The sequence below is a fragment of the Erpetoichthys calabaricus genome, chromosome 8, assembly GCF_900747795.2.
Source record: "Erpetoichthys calabaricus chromosome 8, fErpCal1.3, whole genome shotgun sequence".
NCBI classification, from domain to species: domain Eukaryota; kingdom Metazoa; phylum Chordata; class Cladistia; order Polypteriformes; family Polypteridae; genus Erpetoichthys; species Erpetoichthys calabaricus.
Window position 1 is genome coordinate 197416201 of NC_041401.2, and position 22529 is coordinate 197438729.

At 43.8% G+C, this 22529-nt stretch overlaps 1 protein-coding gene across 2 annotated transcripts in view; it reads left to right on the plus strand.

Moving 5' to 3' along the window:
* The window catches only part of cacnb4a (calcium channel, voltage-dependent, beta 4a subunit), an 80448-nt gene extending 59759 nt beyond the window's left edge, over positions 1 to 20689 (plus strand). For both annotated transcript variants that reach the window (XM_028808085.2, XM_028808084.2), the window contains 5 exons: positions 4366 to 4475; positions 9204 to 9355; positions 11704 to 11799; positions 11906 to 12091; positions 14047 to 20689. In XM_028808085.2, coding sequence (XP_028663918.2) covers positions 4366 to 4475; positions 9204 to 9355; positions 11704 to 11799; positions 11906 to 12091; positions 14047 to 14307 — 805 coding nt within the window. In that variant the 3' untranslated portion in view covers positions 14308 to 20689. The remainder of the gene's footprint in view (positions 1 to 4365; positions 4476 to 9203; positions 9356 to 11703; positions 11800 to 11905; positions 12092 to 14046) is intronic.
* The last annotated feature ends 1840 nt before the right edge of the window (positions 20690 to 22529 follow it).

Sequence of the window (22529 nt, forward strand, 5' to 3'; positions counted from 1 at the left end):
TCGTTACTCCCTTTTCTTTACTCTCCTATAAAGAGGTGCACCAGAGTAAGCAACAGGTACCAATGAGCAATCTGATAAAACACAAAGGTTACATTCAGAAGCTCTTGCCAAGTCCCAAAAAAGTTCTGAACACGGATATCCTAGAGGACAGAACAAGATTTTTCTCAATTTCAGATAACACAAACATTGTTGTCTCACTGAGTTATAGAAGGAGGACTGGGATTCTTCCAGTTAAGCAAATGGAATGGTGTGGGTCATTACACAGTGAGCTTTCAGAGCACACGTCTGTCTTATATGGCATCAGAACACTGGAGCAGTTGTGAGGAAAATGGGCCATTGAGCCCAACAAGCTCCTCCATCCCATTCAACTTGAGATTTGAGGGTCTGTAAAGCCCTCCTCTTCACCACACTAGTTGGCCACTTATTTCATATGTTGATGGTTCTTTGTATGATGAAACACCTCTTAACATTTGTGTGAAATTTACTCTTAGGAAGTTTCCATCTGTGCCTCTGTGTTCTCGTTGAATAATTTAAAGTGACAGCCGGGACCTTCCTAATTTGAAACCCTTTGAACAAGTCACCTCTTAACTGTTTCAGGGCTGATATTGACTTTTGTCAAAAGGAGTTGACGATGGTAATCGACTGTAAACTGTGACAAAACCCACCGTTACGTTTTAGTTGGACTCCCGTTGCTAGAAAGAAAGTTAGATTCATTGGTTTGACCAAGATTCCCTGCACTCTCGTGAGTAGCAAAGCGCACACAACGGCAAAAATGGCACTGACATCTGGTGAGAGATCAAAGCAAATGTGTAAAGCAAAACACTCCGTGGACGACGTTGTTGCCTATTATCTCTGAACTGGACTATGACTTGTCGGACTCAAGTTTTTGATACAAGCGATCGAAGATGAATGTGAGGTTCCAGCATCAGCTGATTGGTTCCCAGCTAGTCGTGGCACTGATGATGTTGGCCAGGGAGGACTGCCACTTAACAACGATAAGAGGTAGATACCAGATTGTGACGCACTGCGCCCGTGTCCCAGCCACGCAAAGACAGCCTGGCAGCAAGCAAGCCACACATTCTTGGCAAACTGACAGCCACAGCATGCAGCAACAGACGTTTTATGTTGACTTCTGAGTGAAACCATTGCTTTTTGGAAAAAATATTCAGCCCTCAAAGAGTTAATCTCCATTTACTATAAAATAGGGGTGTCAAACTCAGATCCTGGGGGGCCACAGTGGCTGCAGGTTTTCTTTCTTCATTAGTAGCCAATTAGTGCTGCTGATGGACATCTTTACCTCTTTGTTACAGCGGATTCAGAATGCATGGAGACCCTGTCACTTGCTGCACACTTTATGGTGTTGTACACTGAATTCACAATGGATACATTTGCCATTTTTGCCCATCAATCTGCACTCAATAACCCATAATCACAAAATGAAAGCATTTGTTCAGAAAGTTTTGCCAAAAAAACCTGAAATCTCTCATTCCTTGACGTATTCAGACCTTTCGCCTCTTCACTCCAAACGGTACTCAGGTGCCTACAGTTTGCTTTAATTCACCTTGGGCTTTTTCTAGGACTTGATTGGAGTCTACCTGTGAGTTGATTGGACATTGTTTAGGAAGGCGCACAGGTATCTGTGTATAGAATGTCCCATAATTCACATGGCATGTCAGGACACGAAAGTCGAGGAACTCTCTGTAGACCTCTGCAACCAAATTGTGGTAAGGTGTAGATCAGAGCAAGGGGATCAAAACCATTTCTAAAGCTTTGAATGTCCCCAGGGGCACAGTGGCCTCAAGAATTGTGACATGGAAGAAGTTTGGGACCAAAAGGACTCTTCCTATTGGCTGTCTGGCCAAACCGAGTAGCCAGACAAGAAGGGCTTTGGTCAGGGAGGTGACCAAAAACCCAATGGTCACTCTAACAGAGCTTCAGAAGTCATCTTCTCAAATGGGAGAGCCTGACACAAGGACAACCATCTCTGCAGCACGCCATCAATCAAATGCTTATGGTAGAGTGGCCAGATGGAGGCCAATCCTGAGTGAAAGGCATATGACGGCCCCCTTAGACTCCGAGTAAATGAAGAAAAAGGTTCTCAGGTCAGACAGTACTCGAGGCGAGGCTTCACCAGAGTATTATAAAGCTTAGTAATCCTCCTTTGACGTCTACTGTACCCCCCAATGCTATATAACCCATCATCCTATTAGCCTTCTTGATCAGTTCTATACAAAGTCGTGATGCCGACTGTGACCAGTCTACAACGACTCCCGGGACACTGAGGACTGAAGGATTCCCAGGTCCTTCTCATAAGGGCTACTTTCAAGTTACGGACCTGCCAATTGTGTATTCATGGCTGCCATTTTTACTTCCTAACCAGGACCCTCAGTAATGATTCAGTTGATTCTCCATTGCCTGCCTTTCCTCCTAGTTTGACGTCATTGCGTATTGTAAACAAAACTAAAATGAAGATTGAAAACCGTTAATTTAAAAAAAAAAAAAAAATCAAGAACTGAAATTGAATAATTAGCCACACGAGATGAAAACCTAACACTAAAGAAACTCACTGAAATAGCCTCATAAATGACCAAAACTATCTTCAGTCTTAGGCACAGGTGGGCTCGCCTGGCCAGCAGTGGCCCCAGAATGAATTCAGATAGGGTGTTGTACCGTGTTAGCCATTATGGATGTAGTGAGAGGTCAAGCCAAATTAAAAAGATTACAATATGTAGGTTTTCAAGGCAGCTCAGGCCCCATTTGTTGTTTGTCCCACCGCTGGTCTGGCTTGTCCACACACACCCACCGTCATCCCTGGGTCTCCAATGAACTGCACAGAGTGATTGACGGCACCTGTTGGATTTGCAGCAGAAAGAGAGCTTGATTGGGACTGTTGGAACGGAGCGTGCGTAAAGAAGACAACGATTTACTGTGTGGTCATCAGAATGGCACTTATTGGCCAAGTCAGCCCGCACACAAGGAATTTGACTGAGGCTTTTTGAAGACCCTCCAGGTGTAATCACATGACAGACAAACACACAACGATGAGTACACACCTGAAATAAATACAAGACATACAATGGAAACACATGCATACCGTACCAAGTGCATGGCAGTGCAGTTAATACTGAAATAAATACACATTAGCTATGTGTAAGAATATTGTGAGATGTGCCAGGGTTGCCCAACACTGAGAAAGAAGAGCCAAATTAACCAATTATGAGCTTGATGGCCTGTGGAAAGAAACTGTCCTTCTGTCTGCTTGTTCTGGCGTAGTTTAGTCTTGAATGATAGGCAGATGGGAGAAGGTTAAAAAGCTTGTGGCCTGGAGGTGAGGAGTCAGTCGCTGATGACATTCCCTGCCCGCTTCATGACTCTGACACAGAACAGGGTCCTGTAAGGTGGGAAGGTTGGTGCCAGTGACCTTTACAGCAGACCTGACTATTTGTTGCTGCCTGTTCTGTTCTTGTTTAGTTGTTGATCCAAACCGCACTGTGATTCCCTAATAGTCCAATGCTCAGAATCACAGCACCGTGTCAGTCTACATACCGTATGTGTGAATGGGCCTCGCAAGGGACTGTTGGGATGTCAAGGACAGTCATTTATTGGGTAGGCGCCAGGCCCTTGTGCCAATTTAGTGGGTTATGAAGCGTGCAGAATGTGATGTTATGTTATGTACAGTAACTGATGAGATTAAATATCAATACATTCATTCGTCATACTGCTCTATGGAAAGCCTGGAGGTGCTCTAAATCCCCATCACTTCTCCTCCAACAGATCCAGCTTGACCCAATTGTAACGCCCGCCCCAGACTACACATACATCCATCCATCCATTTTCCAACCCGCTGAATCCGAACACAAGGTCACGGGGGTCTGCTGGAGCCAATCCCAGCCAACACAGGGCACAAGGCAGGAACCAATCCCGGGCAGGGTGCTAACCCACCACAGGACACACACAAACCCACACACACACCAAGCACACACTAGGGCCAATTTAGAATCACCAATCCACCTAACCTGCATGTCTTTGGACTGTGGGAGGAAACCCACGCAGACATGGGGAGAACATGCAAACTCCACGCAGGGAGGACCCGGGAAGCGAACCCAGGTCCCCAGGTCTCCCAATTGCAAGGCAGCAGCGCTAGCCACTGCGCCACCGTGCCGCCCTTACACATACATACTGTATAAGAATCTGAGTAATAACCATAATAAAGCCATTTGACGTGACCTGACTGTTTAATACTCACTGTGCTGCTACTTCTGCTGAAGAGCCTTTACAGGAACACATCTGGAGCCAACACTCAATGCGAGTTCCTTTTACCGTAAGTTGGTAATAAAAGCCATGTCTTCTGTGATCCCATTACAGGATCTCCATCACTAGAGTGACTGCAGACATCTCTCTCGCCAAGAGGTCAGTCCTGAACAACCCCAGCAAGAGGGCCATCATTGAGCGCTCCAACACCCGCTCTAGTTTAGGTAAGTGCGGCCTACTTGGCCCAACAGTTTTTTGGGATTCATAATTTATTTTCCAAGCAACTGGAAAAAAGAAACACCTTGTGCAGATGTCTAAAGTTTATCTTGATGTTTCTGACGCAAATGGTAGGACACCCTACGACACCGGGGGTGACACCATGATGGGCTTCATCACCTTCTCACCATCAGAAGATAATTAAGAGCACAGAGCTGAGAAAACTGGGCATCTGGCATCGTCTGATTGGGAGCGTTAGAAGAGATTAGGAGAGTGAGAGAACAGGACAGGGACAGGAGATAACGAAGTTGGGGCAAAGGGATCAACGCTCAGCGGCGCATGTGCTGTTGGCTCTTATTACACAAATTATTACAAATTATTGAATTTCCCCTTGGGATTAATAAATCTATCTATCTATCTATCTATCTATCTATCTATCTATCTATCTATCTATCTATCTATCTATCTATCTATCATATAGTGCCTTTTATCTATCTATCTATCTATCTATCTATCTATCTATCTATCTATCTATCTATCTATCTATCTATCTATCTATCTATCATATAGTGCCTTTTATCTATCTATCTATCTATCTATCTATCTATCTATCTATCTATCTATCTATCTATCTATCTATCTATCTATCTATCTATCTATCCACACAAGCACACGCTAAATAAAAGCACAGACAGCTCTCTCTGCACTGTTTACCTTTTGGTTTTATAATGCAGTGAGTGTAGAAAACCACAAGAGGGCAGACTTGACCCGCCTTATCCTCAACCCGGTGCCGAGTCTGCTGGTTGCTGCCACATTCTGAGTGGGCATCACTGCTCTGCGCTGCTCTCTTCTGCTCTCCTCTCTTCTCCTCTCCCTGTGGAGCCGGCCAGACTCACGAACGCGCGTGCGTAGTTGAAACGTCGGCGTGGCGCGCTGAGCACGCAGGCGGCACGTTTGCGCGGGAGAGTAGAGTTGGGCCGACAGGCGTTTGGCGGGTTGCGTTTGGGCGCCAACGGGAAGACAGGCGGGTGGCCACTGGAGCGGAGGGCGTGGTCACCGGGAGCCGAGATGTGAGGGTCCGCCAGAGGGGCTTCGTCGTCAGCGGTGAGTAGACATTTGCAGGGGTCGGAAAGCCCGTCCGTGTGAAAAGTGAAGATTTTGATTTTGTGGCGGTCAGCTTAACCTTGACGTGGGCCTGTTAAGACTTGGCTTTGGACAGAAACGGGATTTTTGTAAGGTGTGTTAATTTTTGTTAGAACGTTTGAATTATAAAATATTGTACATGGACGTCTTGTAATGTTGCTGGGCCTCAGCCTGGGCACTGACACACTCCAGTGACGGGGCATTAGCCAGGATGAATTTCCAATATAAAACTGAATGAATCTTGATCCTGGTTTGGAAACTATTTTAACAAAGTGCTAATGTGAACAGAAACAGAACAGCAGCAATGCAGAACTGCTAATCAAAGCGGCACTTTGGTGGTTTGTGGCCAGATGTCAATAGCACTATGAGGTGACATTAACAGAAAACGCCTTTTACTCAGATTCAATACAATACAATACAGTTTATTTTTGTATAGCCCAAAATCACACGGGCTTTAACAGATCCTGCCTCTTGACAGCCCCCCAGCCTTGACTCTCTATGAAGACAAGGAAAAACTCCCAAAAAAAACCTAGTAGGGAAAAAATGGAAGAAACCTCAGGAAAGGCAGTTCAAAGAGAGACCCCTTTCCAGGTAGGTTGGGCGTGCAGTGGGTGTCAAAAGAAGGGGTCAATACAATACAATGCAATACAATACACAGAACAGAACAAATCCTCAATACAGTATAAAAATAAAAATTTTAGAAGTACGGAGCCATATTTAACAGTAGATGATATCCCTTAATAAGATTTGGATTTGTTTAGAGCCGTGGAGACCTCGGCCATCAAGCTGCCTCCCCCATTTGGCCATTCCACGGCTTAAACAGTGCTGAGCCAGCCAATCCGATGAAAGGACCCCTCTTTCTCACGATTCCTGTGATCCTCCATCAGGGATGACTTTACCTTAGGCAGGCAAAACAACTTGGCAGGTGGGCCGTGGCACCAAGTGGCACATTTGAGTACGGAGAAGAGAAACAGAATAGGTGAGGGTTAGTATCCAATTCTAACTATCATGTTACTTCTGTTTTAGTGCTAATGACTAACAACAGAGATGCAGTTTGTACAGTTAATCAGCAGCTCTAGTCAGGGTGTGCTAAACTGAAGTAGTGAGTCTTCAGCCGGGATTTAAAAGCTGAGAGCGAAGGGGCATCCCTTATAGTAGCAGGCAGACCACTGCACAGTTTAGGGAGTCCTGTAACTAAAAGCTCGACCTCCCACTGTTATTTTATTAATCCTTGGAATCATAAGCAGACCAGCATCTTGAGATCTTAATGTGCGCTCAGGTTTGTAAGTCATGATAAGTTCAGACAAGTAAGTCGAACCTCGACCATTTAATGCTTTATATGTTAAAAGGAGGATTTTGAAATCTGCCCTAAACTTAACCGGGAGCCAGTGTAAGGATTTAAGAACTGGAGTTATGTGTTCGTATTTTCTTGTTCTTGTAATGTGAATGTAATAGTAATGTAATGTGAATTTCCCCTTGGGATTAATAAAGTATCTATCTATCTATCTGTAATAATTCTTGTAGCTGCATTTTGGATTAACTGGAGGCTGTAAAGAGAACAGTTTGAACATCCAGTGAACACCACATTGCAGTAGTCAATCTTACTAGAGATAAATGCATAGATGACACTCTCGACATCACCAAAGCAGCAAAACTGAGCCCAGGCCACCAAAATAAAACAAAACTCTACAGCAGCAGATGCTGCAAACTAAGGTCACAGTATTTAATGGCCTTAAAATATGATATTAACAAAATGATGCAGTGTGTGCTTACGTCCTTAGCATTAACCCAGAGTGTGACTTGGCTTGGAATTCGATGTAAGTACAGTTAAGCCCGAGTCAGACAAGGGGTGACGTGTAATGATTAAGTCCTAATAACTGTCAGGACAGTATTCTTCAACCATTTGGTGGATAAAATAACATTAATATATTATATTATATATATTAATAACATATTTTTACATATGTTGTAAAAAAAAAAAAAAACATGAATATTTCTATCCGTTTTGCCACTCTAAGGTAGCTGATCAATATTCATGACTGGGGCGGAGCCTTGAACTAAAACACAATGGTGTGTAAATGAGAAGCTGTAAAGTCAGTTTTAGAACAAGCTGAAGCTGAACTTTTAGTTGAGTCAAGCAGTGGTGACGACGATGTGAACTGGTCATCAGACCTTGACATGGACAGTCAAACTGATGCATATGGTGTCTACAACTCAACCACCATTACATGCCTGGTGAATTCGGTTGCCTAAAGGTTGACTGTGGTGCAAGTAGATGCGTGGCAAAAGAGTAAAATGATTGCGATTAACTGGATATCTGTATCGGGGACATGTGGAAGTCACTAAGCCGTGAGCCGTGTGGTAGCCTACAGTAACACAAGGGGTGTGTCGATTGTGTGGATCTGGAACTGTAATTCTACCTTCACATGCTCAAGCAACAGAAAAAAATGTAAGACAAATATGTAAATAAACTTGCTTCTACTGTCCCAGTTGCAACATTGGACTGTGCATTTGTGACAGTTTCAAAGGACTGGCACTGAATCTGCATCAGTACAGTAGTGGACACTGCACAGACCTTCTCTGCTGCATTAATGTGGGCATTTTTGCATTCACATGATTCCGTTACACATAATAACATTTGTTCTTGTTGAGAAACATGTAATGTTTAGGACTTGCAAACATAAAACTAAAGTGGCTATGGCATCACCCAGTAGGAAAACAAAGCATCAGCAAGGCAGTCAACACGTTTCTGTCCCACAGCAGGACACACACAACAAAGGAGAGAAAGACAAATATTTGAAAAGAATTTGACCTGTGTCGATGCTGAATAAAGCATTGTTAATGTGAGTTAAACTTTTTTATTGAACTGTCCTTCCCTAACTTTCTACCACTTGATAGTACGGATGATTATTCCCAAATCTGAAAAAAGAAAACAAGATTGCATTATATGGCAATAATTACTGCTGCTGTGGCCGTTCTCATCATGCATGTGCATGCTCTGGTCATCTAGTCTGCAAATGTTGGGTTCTGTATGTTAGTCCTTCCCGATCTTGTGTGTAATTAAAGAAGTGTTGGTTTGATTCCAGTCACTTTCCAGTTAGCGGCTTCAGACGTAGGCACACGCTCCCTCCAAATTTAATGACAAATTACAGCGAGCTCTGATTAACCAATCAGGGTATGAAGCATAATCATACTCCAGAGCAGGACATCAATTAATCAGAGAATCAGCGGTTCTTTCCAAATGTACTGTATGTACACACACACACACACACACAGTGCATTCAGGACATATTCAGATCCTGAAGATTCCCAAATCCAGGAGTGTGAAGCTTTGCACTTCAAACCCAAGAAGACTCCAGGCAGGAAGTGCTGCCAAAGGGGTTTCAACTAATTACTGTATAAAGAGCCTGAATACTTGTGTCAATGTAATATTCCATTATTAATAAATTTGTCAAATAATCCTGTTTTCACTTTGTCATTCTGGGATATTGGGAGTTGCTTGATGTGGGAGAATATTATTTAAAAGAAATTAGTATAAGGCTGCAAAATAACAAATATGAAAAGAGAACTTCAGAACTTCCTTTTCTTTCCAGCTGAGGTGCAGAGTGAAATTGAAAGAATCTTTGAGCTGGCCCGATCTCTGCAGTTAGTAGTTTTGGATGCAGACACAATCAACCATCCAACACAGCTGATAAAGACGTCTTTAGCACCAATCATTGTACACGTGAAAGTATCTTCTCCAAAGGTATGTGGTGATAGATAAAAGCTGTCTTACTTTTTCAAGTGGGGATCTTCTCCTGATGGGTGTAAACATAGCAGAGCATTGAGAATTTCAAAAGCTCTCAGCCTTTCGTTTTATTCTTCACAAAGGTCCAGTGTTTACCTGAATATGCTAAGCCATCTTTAATTCTCCTTCTCACACTCCACTAATCCTTTCTCATCTAAATGAAAAACCAGTGCAACAGCAACCATTAATATTTACCAAGGAAAAGATAATAATAAGAATACATGTTATTTATATACTGTAGCGCCTTTTCCATGCTCAAGGCACTTAAAATTGAGAAACCCCCAAGTTGTTGCTAAATGATTTGCATGCTTTATAAAAAGTATAATTCATACTTTGCACCAGGAAAAAATCCCAATTACACAAGTTACTGGGCCTGTTAAGACATCAGGCTGTCATACTCCTATCCCTACAGCTAAAACAAACCTGATGATGCATGTAAGCGTATTATCCAAGCAAATGGGCTGGTTTACTTGTAATTATAGGACATCAAACAAAATCAAATAATTTCATTATGCTAGCTGAGTAGATAGCACAGACTACATCATTTACACAACAGTGATTTGCATTGGAATTAAAGTGCTTCACGTGAAGAGTTGGCAATTGGGAAATGGCACAATAGCCTCTGCACACTTTGTATTCAAAACTAAAACACAAATACAATAAACCACAGTAAACAAGAATTGGAAAAATAACACAATCACTGTTTGGCTGCCTCCTTTTCTCAAATGCAGTCACAAAAACTACAAACACAGTTTGCTGGAAATGAGAGTGGTGGCTCTGAGGCTAGGGATCTGCACTGGCAATCGGAAGGTTGCCGGTTCGAATCCCGTTAATGCCAATAGGGACTCTGCTCTGTTGGAACCTTAAGCAAGGCTCTTAACCTGCAATTGCTGAGTGCTTTGAGTAGTGAGAAAAGCACTATATAAATGCAAAGAATTATTATTATTATTATTATCCTTGCTAAAGCTGGTGTGATGCTGGAGCTCAGTTCTGTGCTGGCAGTCAAGTTTGCTTTTGTGATTCTGTACAGCAGCAAACAAGCAGCAGGTCATAAGGTCATTACTGTTACATGTACAGAGTGCCGTCAGATTCAAACTTGCATGTGCTAATCAACATAAATCATGTCACCCACCACCACCACCACTATGGTATCATTATTGACTAGAACTACCTTACTTTGTAGTTTACATCGCCCTCTAGTGTCTAGTCTCTGTTATAGGTTTATAGGTGTTACAGGTTTATTATTCCCACATGTAAAAGTACAGTGAAATTCTTAACTTGCATATGATAATCAACATACAAACACATCACCACTCTCTAGCACCATAATAAATGAGCAGAAGAACCTTACCTCAAAACTTGTCTTCCTTTCCTGAAAAATCTCAGAACACATTTATATACTGGTAAATAAGGGCAGCACACACCCACAGTAACTCTTTTCAGTTTTTGCAATCAACGTTATCTCTGTATAATATCCTAACTTAACCAATATAGGCCAACATCTTTCACCAGGTTTGAATCCAATAGAAGACACATCTAGAGCAGGGGGCCCAGAATCCTTGCCATTGTACAGTACCTGGGCTCAGCTTCCCAAACACAATTGCTTTACTTCTCATGTGGGCTCCTGGTTCAGGAATCTGTGAATTTCCACCATCCTCATACAGCTCTTTGATGAATTCAGCTTGGAGTGTCCTCACTAAAGTTTGCTTATCATTCCCTGCTTCCTTCAGCTTACCAGTGTATCCCACCTCCAGCACCACAACTCCTTCCTTTTCTGCCTCTGAAAATGCTGCCTTCCTGTTCCAGATTTACCTAAAATTGTATTCCTCTTGTGCCTTGTCCATCTTATTAATTCATTCTTGTGCACACACTCTCTCCTCTGAGAAGCTGAGGTGAGATTAAGGATGGCAGAAATTCTGCCCAGATCAGAAAACACAAACCAAACACTTTACTGTATTTATAATTAAAAAAGTAAAGTCAGTAATGTGTGTATTTTGTAAATGATGTTTCATTTTAACTAATGTAAATATCATCAAGATAGAAAATGTTTGGCATTGCCCTTTGCCCCTGAATTGTTATTTATATTTTATTTAATCCAGTGCCTTACAGCAGTTTTAGACGACTGTCGACTGAACAAAGCTTCACAATGCGGTGTTTGCTTTCTCATTTCAGCCACCAGAGGCTTGTGCTGCCCACATTACAGTTACCTGGCCCTTTAATGTGCTTAAAGAATACATAATAGGATTTTTTTTGTTTGCATTTCACTCTGCACAATGACATTATGTTCTTTATTCATTTAATTTCAGGTTTTGCAGCGGTTAATAAAATCCAGGGGGAAATCCCAAAGTAAGCATCTGAATGTCCAGCTGGTAGCTGCAGACAAGCTTGCACAGTGTCCACCGGTACATTTGATCTTTTTTAAATGTTTAATATGTTCAGCTTTTCTGCTCCTAACACATAAGCTTATTTGGTGAGAAATGGAAAAAACAACTTTTGTTTTTGTTTTAGGAAATGTTTGACATCATTTTAGATGAGAACCAGCTGGAAGATGCCTGTGAACATTTGGCTGAGTACTTGGAAGCCTACTGGCGGGCCACACATGCACCTAATAGCACTCCCATGAATCCACTACTAGGCCGTAATCTTGGCTCTACCGCACTTTCGCCGTACCCCACGGCTATATCGGGATTACAGGTAACAAATATCCTTGTGAATTTTGTGCCAGACTTCCTGTTCCTGTGCTCTGCCCAATGCTGCTAGAGATATCCACTCTGCTCTGCTATGATCTCTAGATAAGGACAATGGGTGCAATGTTAAAACTGAGCAGTGGTGTTTTTGGCCTGAAAATCCTTGTTGCGCCACACAGACCTGTTGAAAGGGGCAGAACCATCCTAGGAAGCCATGAGAGGTGTGTGTGTGAGTGTTTAAAAGAGCCACAGTAAGATGATAAAGCACTTAAAGAGCAGTACCAGTGAGACCTCTGCTTAAACCTACTGGCCAGAATACCTGTATGTGGTCATCAGCAATCTTGGGAAGTATCTTAGCTTGGATCAGGTCAAGGAGTTGGGGAAAGTGAGTACAGATGATTTACATACAAATAAGTGGTGTGAGCCAGAGCCAGAGGGACGTGGTAGATGAGACCATGTGGGTGGAGGGAGTAATGGCAGTGGTGTTGGAGAGAAGACAAGAAAAGAGAAAGTCTCCAGTAATTTCACGATGTATTAAGCTACCAGCACCTGTGATTAATAAATGTAAGCCGAATAATGGCAGACAAAACACATAAAATAAGATCTATATAAATGAATACTTGCTTGACTACAAAAGAGGGCTTTGGGTTGATCCAGGGAACTATTGGCAGCTTAACATGCATGATGGGTAAAGTAATGGAAAAAATATGAAGGAAAAGATCAAGTATCACATGTCAAGCAAAGGCATATTAGCAAATAATCAGCATGGGGTCAGATTGCTTTTGACTAACATTTAAAATTCAAGGGGAAGAGCTAAAAGCAGATGACCACAGAGGTGCATATAATGTTAATGATCTTGATTTTCAGAGGGATCTTGATAAATAGCCACCTGAGAGGCGTCTGAACAAATTAAAAGAAGTGGGCATTCAGGGCGCTTTGTGTATGTGGTACCATTGGAGCAAAGGGTTATGGTGAGAGGAAACTTAATAGAATAAGTGATGATAACAGTGGTGTCCCTCGGGCCTGTGCTCTTATTAATATACATAAATGACCTGATTTGAATAAAAAGAAAACGCTAGTCAAGTTTACAAGTGATGCTGAAATAGGAGGACAGCGGATAATGGAGCATCAGCTGAATTGAGAGTTCATATTCTATAGGCTTGGCCAGATTCATGGTTGATTACTTTTAATGTAAATATATGTCAAATATTACATGTAGGAAGTAAAAATGTGAGATTTCAATACACAGTGGGACATTTAATTTAATAAACCTTATGAGAAGGACTTGAGATTCACAGTGGACTCATTACTATCTACATGCAGACAGTAGACAGAAGCAATCAAAGTGGATAGCAGGATGTTAGTTTAACAAATTTAAATTTTCAGCAAGGACACAGGTAGGCACTTTTTAAGAGTAAATTTTGTACAAATGTTTGAAGGTCTTCTTCACACGCACATGTGGAATAAGTAGAGATTTGGACTCTGGGGACCTTCCGATCTTGGCATTATTTTGGAGAACAGGATTATTGGTGAGATTGATGAGCCGTCAAAAAGAAGAGCAGACCCTGCTGGTAACCCTGCCAAAGGCACTTCCTTTCTGAAAGTGGACATTAGAAGAATGTGTCCAATTCAAAACCAAGTGTGTGAAAAAGGCAGTAAATTGACAAAGCTGGAGCATGTGGTGTGCTGTCGAGCTTATTTTGGACTGACCTTTGTATGTTTACACCACTGATACAAGGAGTCACATACCTGTTCCAGTATTCATTACTTTGTCCTTATTTTCTTCTGTAATGTAGCATTTCCCCGCTGCTTTTGTCCTTCAGTAAGCCTGTTGTCTGGTACATATTCATGTTCCTTCAGTTAGACTTCTTCTCTGTTAAAAAGCTATGCCCAGGAATTAGGATGCTGTTCACAATCATCAAACACAATGCCAGTTTGACTTTACTTGTATGTCTTACACAGGGCCAAAGAATGAGGCACAGTAACCACTCGGCAGAGCACTCTCCTATTGAACGCAGGAGCCTGATGACTTCTGATGAGAACTACCACAGTGAACGAGCACGCAAGAGCAGGAATCGGCTGTCTTCTGGATCCCAGCACAGCCGAGACCACTACCCGCTGGTGGAAGAAGAATACTCCGACTCCTATCAGGACACGTATAAACCACATCGCAACCGTGGCTCTCCAGGCAGCTACAGTCATGACTCGAGGCACAGGCTTTGAGTTTACTGGGAACCCGCTAGGCCTCTCCTCTCCTCTCACAGCCCAGTTCTGAAGAGCTAAGACACTCCGGTTCAGTCTCATGAGTTTTCCACACGTGATACCTCATTTCCCTTTGGCACTGGTTCTCTGATCTTGTCTAGATTGGTGTGTAAACGGTGCAGTACACTTTGGATGCTGACTTTTAACATTGTCTGTTCTAGCGTGAGAGGATGTAGGCTAACTTCTTGAATGCTGAGCGTGTCTCGGCAAATATAGACACAGGGAATTTGTTTTTTTTTTTTGTTTTTTTTTTGGCCAAGTTTCTGTATGTTTTCAATTTTTTTTTCCGAGATACAATATCACTGCATCGTAAATTGCTTTCATTTTTGGTTTTATTTTTGCAGCTCCGGTGGAATGTGACCAGAATTCTTAAATAAGAAAAAATTCTGAACCAGTGCCAGTGAAAAAAATTGGATAAATGTTTGTGTAAAGTTTGATTCCCACGTTTTTCTGGGTGTGACTGGAATATGGGGTATGGCATATTTGTGACAATGTTCGTTTTTTTCTTAATTTTTGTAGCACTGTACGCAGTCCATAAATGGAAAGAAACAACATTTTCCCTGATATCTGCAGCAGAACAGAAAGCTGGTCGTGAGTGCACCATTCTCCCTCTTCTCATTTGCTCTTGCACCAATTTGTGCCGTCTGGCTCATCACGATAGCAGTGGTTTGTAAAAAGATCCGCCAATTCTGTGGAACACGGTGTGGGGGAATCCTTGGTGATCCAAACAAGCACTGATGTTCAGCGGCGCTGTGCAGTTACTGTCTGGTACTCTGGGACGATGTCTGGCGCTCAGCATGTTGTGCAGCCTTGTCACAAAGGAGAGGGGGAAAGTGATTGGCTGCAAGCAGCAGTGTCATTTACTGTTCATTCTCTAGTGATTACGGTGTGCTACTGCTGCCATCATGTTGATGTTGACCACCTGACGTGTGTAAAGTGCAGGCTATTCCTGGAGATATGACGCTCTTTTATGGTTCACCTTGCATCTCAGACTTAAATATTCAGATTCACTTTAATGAGGCTAAACAGTGCAGGCGAGTGGCCTGCCCTCAGACAGAAGATGAAGCCACGGGGGGCTCGTGTGATGCTCTGAGTGCCTGAGTGTGATTTTGGGTGGCATGGTGTCTTGTTCAGGACGTGATTGATTACTGCCAGCATTGCTCCTTGCACCCTGGGTGAGTAACAGGCATGTCCGATATGGACGAGTGTAGAAGAGCCAGGTGGGCTCCTCAAGTGTCACCCGTGCTTACTTGCACACTTTGAGTTGCTCGACATCACTGCATACGTGCAACACTGGGTGCCTTAATGTAGTAATCTGCTATAGGCTGCGGCCTCCATATTTTGACATCAGTCTTTTCTATCTCTCCTGTAATGTAGGGGGTGAACAGCACTGACGAGTTAGCCACTTGGCACACTCACACATGGCACCAACAAGTAAAGGAGATCCACACAATATATCCAAGCTGGTAATGTTGTGTTAAAAATGTCACAAATTCTGCAGAGCTACTGAAGACCTGAAGAAAAGCATTTTTGTGTGCTACCCTGCTGTACAGAGAGGGTGTGGAGTTTGAATGTGCTTTTTGACCACAATTGTGGAAAACAAATTTAGCTGATGCATTTGGCATAAAAGGTCACTTCTGGCAAATTGAACCGACTGTGCTCATGTTACCCACTAGAGGGCACTTGCTTTAACTCTGCAGTTTGTTTTTGTTTTTATTTTCTCGCCATCTTTTATTTTAGTGCCTCTTTATCAAAGCCTTGTTGAAAAGTCTTCCATGTCGAGTGTGCAACAAGACATCAGCTGGCTCGGTCTTAGTCGGTCACTTTCCAGCCAGACTGCAGTAACTGTGATAAGCATACAAGCAATTTGGATCATTTGGAACGTTCAGCTTACTTTAGAGATGTCAAGAATGCCTGTATAGACGTTACTCTCAGACGGTACTATCTGGTTATCCGAGGGCAGGGAAAAAACAAATGGGAAAAGCAGAGGAAAGTGAAGAATGTGTGCAGGAAAACTGGCCTTGCCAACAGCCGTCTCATCACGTAAATAGCCTTAGATGTGTCAAAGCGCCTTAGATGTGCTCGGGCCTACTTTGCCATTGAGGAATTTGTTTTCATGGTAACACAACTTCACTTTTCCATGTAAAAGATGGAGAAAGAAGGAGTCATTTACACAATATATAACCTTTTGAAGTCTCAGATTTGTTATCCTCATCGCTGTCTTTTGAGTCATTCGCCCCGTAGAGCTCCCAGACATTCAGAAGGCCCACAAAAACCATCAGGGCTTTAGCAGGCTATTCGTTATGGGAGACGAGCGTACTGTAAAAGGAAGAGCCACTCGTGGCAAACCCACTGAATCATTCCATAGCCTGACTCGCGGTGGGCTTTGTTTGACTCCTTAAACCCTTGTGTTGTGGGGAAAAAAAAAAAAAAAGCGCAGTTGATTTAGTGGTCCGGTGTGGTAGCCCGTGGCATTACTGAGTGTGAACGTCAGGCAACTCCTTGTCAATCATAGAAACCGAATGCACTTTACAGTTTGTGTCGTTTATGCATTATAACATTAAATTGAACAGTCCGCTTTCCTTTAGTTGTTCATTTTTCTGACAATCGGTATGTTGCCCTTTTTGTTACTCTGAGATATTAAAGTATGAATGTGTGTGTGTGTGTGTGTGTCCGCATGTTCAGATAACCCAGCAATTGAAGAAGGAAAGCTTTGTGGATACGGATGTGGCTGTGCAGGGTTTACAGAGTTGTACTTTAATTAGTGAGTTGTTGTCCCCCCACCATGGACGTGATGGCCAGGAAGACGGTGGTCTGAAAGAGGATGGATGGGTGTAGGCTGTGTGTGTTAATCTATACAGAAGAGAATATTGATATCGTAAAGGTGATCAAATGTAATAGATAAACACACACACACATATATATATACAGATGTTAAAAGATTTCAAATAATGAACTGGACTTAAAATACTCTTCCTATTCTCGCTGTTCACTTCACCACATTATTCCTTCCTCTTTTTGCTGTGTGCATGGTGTGTGTGCCATCCATGGCGTTTGCGAGTAGCATTAACAGTCGGTTTACAGGAGAGTCTGACTTTGTGGTGTCATCAAGTCCAAGCCATCAGAACGTGCAGCCCCCCGGTGCACAGGGAGAGCACAAGCTGCTAATCCCGGATTTGCCTTTAAAGCCACGAGGCTGTTGGCACTCCTGGCACAGCTTGTGGTTGGATTGTGTGTGGCGCAGGTGTAATATACGGTTTAGTGTAACTTCTTTTGAGTCGGCCTTCTCAACACGCTAATGCCGTGCTGCCAATGACGTGTCGATCTGATGCCTTACATTGATGATGATATGTGCTTACTGCCATACTTTGGTTGCCCGATTTGTACTTTTCTCCACAGACGTGTTGCTTTATTGCTTTATTGTAAGCGCTCCTGCTCGCCCCCAAAGTCCATTCAGAACTCCCAAGACTCCTAACTCGTAAAGGAACGACTAAAATAGCAAGCACATTGGAAAACTAGGATTGCACATTTGTGATAGCACAAAGTTAGATTAGACGTTGCCATGCCCTTGTCCTGTCGGCGCCCTCTTAACTGGTTTAGCAGACTGCATAGTAGAAGTCAAGCGCCATCTTTTCAGGTTAGTACCTCAGTGTTAGCTTTTCAGATACGACATTACTCCGCATGATGTTTAAGATACTCGCACCGACTGTGTAGTCGCTTTCATATCTCGACACCTTTCTGAATCCCGAATTGTGCAATGCGCTTGAGGGGCCGCGTAGGGTCTCTGTAAGGACCCGCCCCACTCCTCCGTGTGAGAGCTGTTGTATTCACGTTGTGAGCATTTATTTTTCTAGATGGATATTATTGTTATTATGAATCTGTTGACTATTAATCTTCATCAACCAATTGAAGTGGTTGTTTAACTTTAAGTTGTCATTAACCGTGTGTTAATGCTGTATATGAGATTTACACTACTTTGAGTAGTTGACTATTGCCAGTGTAGAATTCTTTATCTGGTGCTACGTTATTATTCCAACATGCCTAGCTATGGTTGACATAAAGATGAGATTAAAAATAAATCTATTTAACTTTTAAAGTTTGAGATTTTATTTTTGCTTATTTATCGTGTAATATTTATGAACTTGCAGATATTCACTTTAGAGCCTCCAAGCACATGGTAACTGGAATTCGTTCTGCTGACCGTGCTTGCAGTATCAGCCAGCATTTGCTTCTGATTAAAAACACATTTACGATCAGAAGTGGTTCTCCTTAAGCCCCCTCATTGTCCTTGGTGACCTGGGTAGGCCGGATACGTACAATATGTCCGAGAACGCGGCAGAGCCTCGCAGAGAGTTAAGAATAGCCATCCTTGGTGGAGTACAAGAAGCACCAGGACACGGTGGCAGAGGGGCAAAGTGAACAAAGCGTGGACAGGGCTGAAAAAGGGGAGCCGAGACGAGTAGAGCCGCCGCCGGCGTGTGTGTTGCTACAATGGGCTTCCTGTGCAAGTACTGTGACGGTGTACTGGTGGTCTGCAATTCCCCACCCAAGAAACTGAATATTAAAGAGCGGACACCTAGTGGATACAAAGGGGAAGTGACGTGGAGTCTGAGGTCTCTGCTGGCGTTCCGAAGAGCTCTTGGGACAGGTGAGCTGATCTGTCAGCCCTTCTGGCTCCTGTCCCGTTACCTCAGTTGCAAAGCAAGTACACCGTAGCTGCAAATCATTAGGCGTGCGGCTCCGTTTGGTTCAAGCTGGTCCTCGATTCTGGACATCACTCGCTCCTTCCAGCTGAGCACGTGTGACATGCGGCTTTGGCTCTTCACAGTCCATAATGAAGGCCATCTGTTTGTACCACTCATGGCCTGACTGGCGCCGTAGTTCAGTTTTGATTTTCTTGTAATCTTTGTTAATGGCAGGATCAGTGAAATGTGGGTGCGGACTAATGGGGTGTGAGACTCCACAATGAGGTGGAAGTGCTCTGTCACTGTCATTTGGATTGTCATGCTACTTGAACATGAAGGTACGAACGCTTGGTGGCACAGCCTTGTTGGGGTCCTATAGTTGGTCTGTCATCACTGGAAAGCATTTGGTCCTCTGTGAAATTTGTGCTTTGGGTGAAAACCGTTCATCCACCTTCGCAGTCCATCACGAGGTGAACACACACGCGCACACACACACACATCGACCTGCATATCTTTGGACTGGGGGAGGACACAAACCGTGGTCACCTGCCACCGCCCAGAATCGTTCATCGTATCCCAAACTCAAACTACTGCCGTAGACTTCACAACACACACTGGAGACACGAGGTCCCCCCGGCCGTCCGCTCGATGGCGTGACACACCCACGTGGCCCCCCCGGATGTGACGTCCCTCGGCTTCCTCCTTGGAATTGTGCGACCCCCTGCTGACATTCGGGAAGGAGAGGTCTTGCTTTAGTGCCACCCGTGTAGCTTTGCTTTGTCACTTTGTCTTTTTGTTTTTTTTTTTTTATAGCTGCTTTATTGCAGTTGATTTTATTTTGTCATTTGTGTTGAATTAATTTATTTTTACAAAAGAGCCTTGACGAGGGCATATTTGGTGGATATTGCATGTGTTGTCATGGTAATGTAATCTTTTTCCGTTTTAGTTTCTTTTCCAACCAGTGACACTGGGACTTTTTAAATGCATTTTTTAAAAAGAGATCAAATTTAAAGAGGTAACAGTATGTATATTTCAGTCTAATAATGGGGACCCCCTTCATTTTTGCGGACGTTAGGATGACATAGAGTTATTTTTGCGGTCACTGAAGAAGTTATTTTTTTTTTATGGATGCTTCTCCCAGCCAGGAGTGAGCTAAATTACAGGTGAACTCGACCATTCTCTTGTTTTCCCTTTTCCGGTATGAACCAGTTTTGGGCGTCACAGTTTGCACCAATCGGCCGATGGCTCCGCCTTCAAAGCGAGTTTTTCGTTTCTCCTTTTCAAGTCCGAGCCCCAACTTTATCTGCTCCTTAAATTACACACACTGACAAAATCTGTGCAGAACGCGACAAAAGGCATGCTGGGTAAAATCCAATCATTTACTATGCAAATGTGTCAAGTGCTGCATGCTGATGCTTTAACTCTCCACATACTGTTTAGCGGCTTTATCCGAGTTCAACTGAAATTGTGCTGTTATTTTTGTGGAAGAAGACATTTAAAAAAGGGAAATGCAAATTGCATGCATGATACAACACTTTGGTTTATGAAATTCAAAACAAAAAAAAAAAGAAATGTTTTATGGGAATTAGATGTGTAAAAAATATTTAGCTGCATTTAAAAGTTTTTTTTTTTCTAAAATAAATGGAAACTAAAACTTTTCCGATGTTCTCTTCTGTGTCTTTGGAGGTCATCTGACGTTCTGTTCTCCTTTGATCCTGGTGTTGAGCCCCCCTTACAGTGTTTCTCCTTTTAAAGCCTTTCATGTCTTTTCTTTCTGCCTCAGGTAACATTTTTGTCCACATAAGCAGATCTCTTGGCCACACTTCGGGTGGCACCGCTGGTGGGCCATGAAAGGCGCCCTGATTGAAGAAGACCTGAGCAGAGGAGTCGAAAACCCAGCACTCGGGCACACAGGGAGCCCCAAAGGTCGGGCCGAGACGTAACTGGCGGAGCGGAGATATCGTTACCTAGCAACAGGGGCTGCAGTTGGCCAATGGGAGGGAGCCAAAGGCATAACAGTGCCCACCCCTTTGGGCGTGGTGTGTGGGAGAAGAGAGATGAACTTTAACTGGTGGGCCTGCCATCCCAGTAAGTGACCTTTACTCGGCGAGTCGTCCAAAGACCCAGTGGTGGTGGTGGTGGTGCAGTTCATCACGACGCATTCACTTATCAGAAACCGCTTTACAAAAATCAACACCAAAGACTCAACTTTGAAAGCAGAAGCAGCTGGCATCCACCTGCGGTACAAAGCTGGACCTCTGGCTGGCCAACGGGAAGGAGACAAAACGTACAGAGAAGAGCAGAATGAGCTCATCAGCAATGGTGACCTCCACAGAGGCTCAAGGAGTGCCAGTGAAGCGGGCAGCGTGGCCCGTTGGTAGAGTAGGCTGTCCCACTCGAGCCCCCTTTAGTAGGCCACGCCCACTGCACTGGTGAATGGCCGCGTTCCCGATGCCCGATGAAGACTTTATTAAGCTCTCGTTTCAGAAGACTCGATAAGGAGTGGATGCACTTGTGTGCCCGTTGGTTTATCCTCTCGGCCAATCGGGGCTGTCCACGTGTGTCGCCACCAGAATCGGCTTTGGTGTTTTGTTGTTTTATGCGAAGCCCACAGATTGTGCCGTTCACATCGGCTGAGGGTCTCGTTGTGCTTTACTGACCTACTAAAGTCAAGTTTCAACGACCGCGGACCATCAGCTCATCGTGTCCTGCTGCCTTAATGCCAGGGTCTCAAACTCGGGTCCTGGAGGCTTTCGCTCAGCCGCTCTCCCCATTGTGCTAATGGCACTGACGGCTTCATTCCGAATGCTTTGCTTTTTTAGACGCGGACCCCTTCACTGTTTGTTTGTTTTATCTTAATTAGCAGACGTACGGCGAGTCAAAGGGTGACTGGTCAGCCTGCTCCCATTTGAGCTTTGTGTGATGCCCATGAAGTCCAATGATCTCGCAGCAGGAAACACACAGCCACTCATTAGGGTGACTTTGACACCCCCTGGCCTGATTGAAGATCCTGCCAGCTGTTTGTGACATGGTGCCAGAGAGCTATGAAGACTGGCCAGGGTGTCCGCAGGTTCTCTCCGTGTCCTTGTGGGCCTATATGAGCGAGTGTGGGTGTCACGAGGAGGGGCCCTGCGACGTCCTCTCATCACGTCCTCCTGACTCTAGGAATGGCTGGCTGGTTGGACACCTTCTACTAGGGGAGCCCCCGAGTTGATTGATGTCATTAATATGGAATTGGGACCACCGTGAGAACATCTGATGGCCATTTCACCAACCATCTCCATGTTAGCAGGACGAGTGTGGAGGAAGCACAGAAGCCTCCACAGTAAGGATGTGCCAACCCGTAGTCCTGAGGTGGCTCTGGGGGCCGATGAAGGTGACAGGCCAGAAAGGCTCAGAGCTGACAAGTGCCATTACTCTTTCAAGGCCTCAGGGGACACAGGGACGGCACTAATGCTAGGAAGACAGCAATGGAGGGGACGCGCCATCAGAGTCATG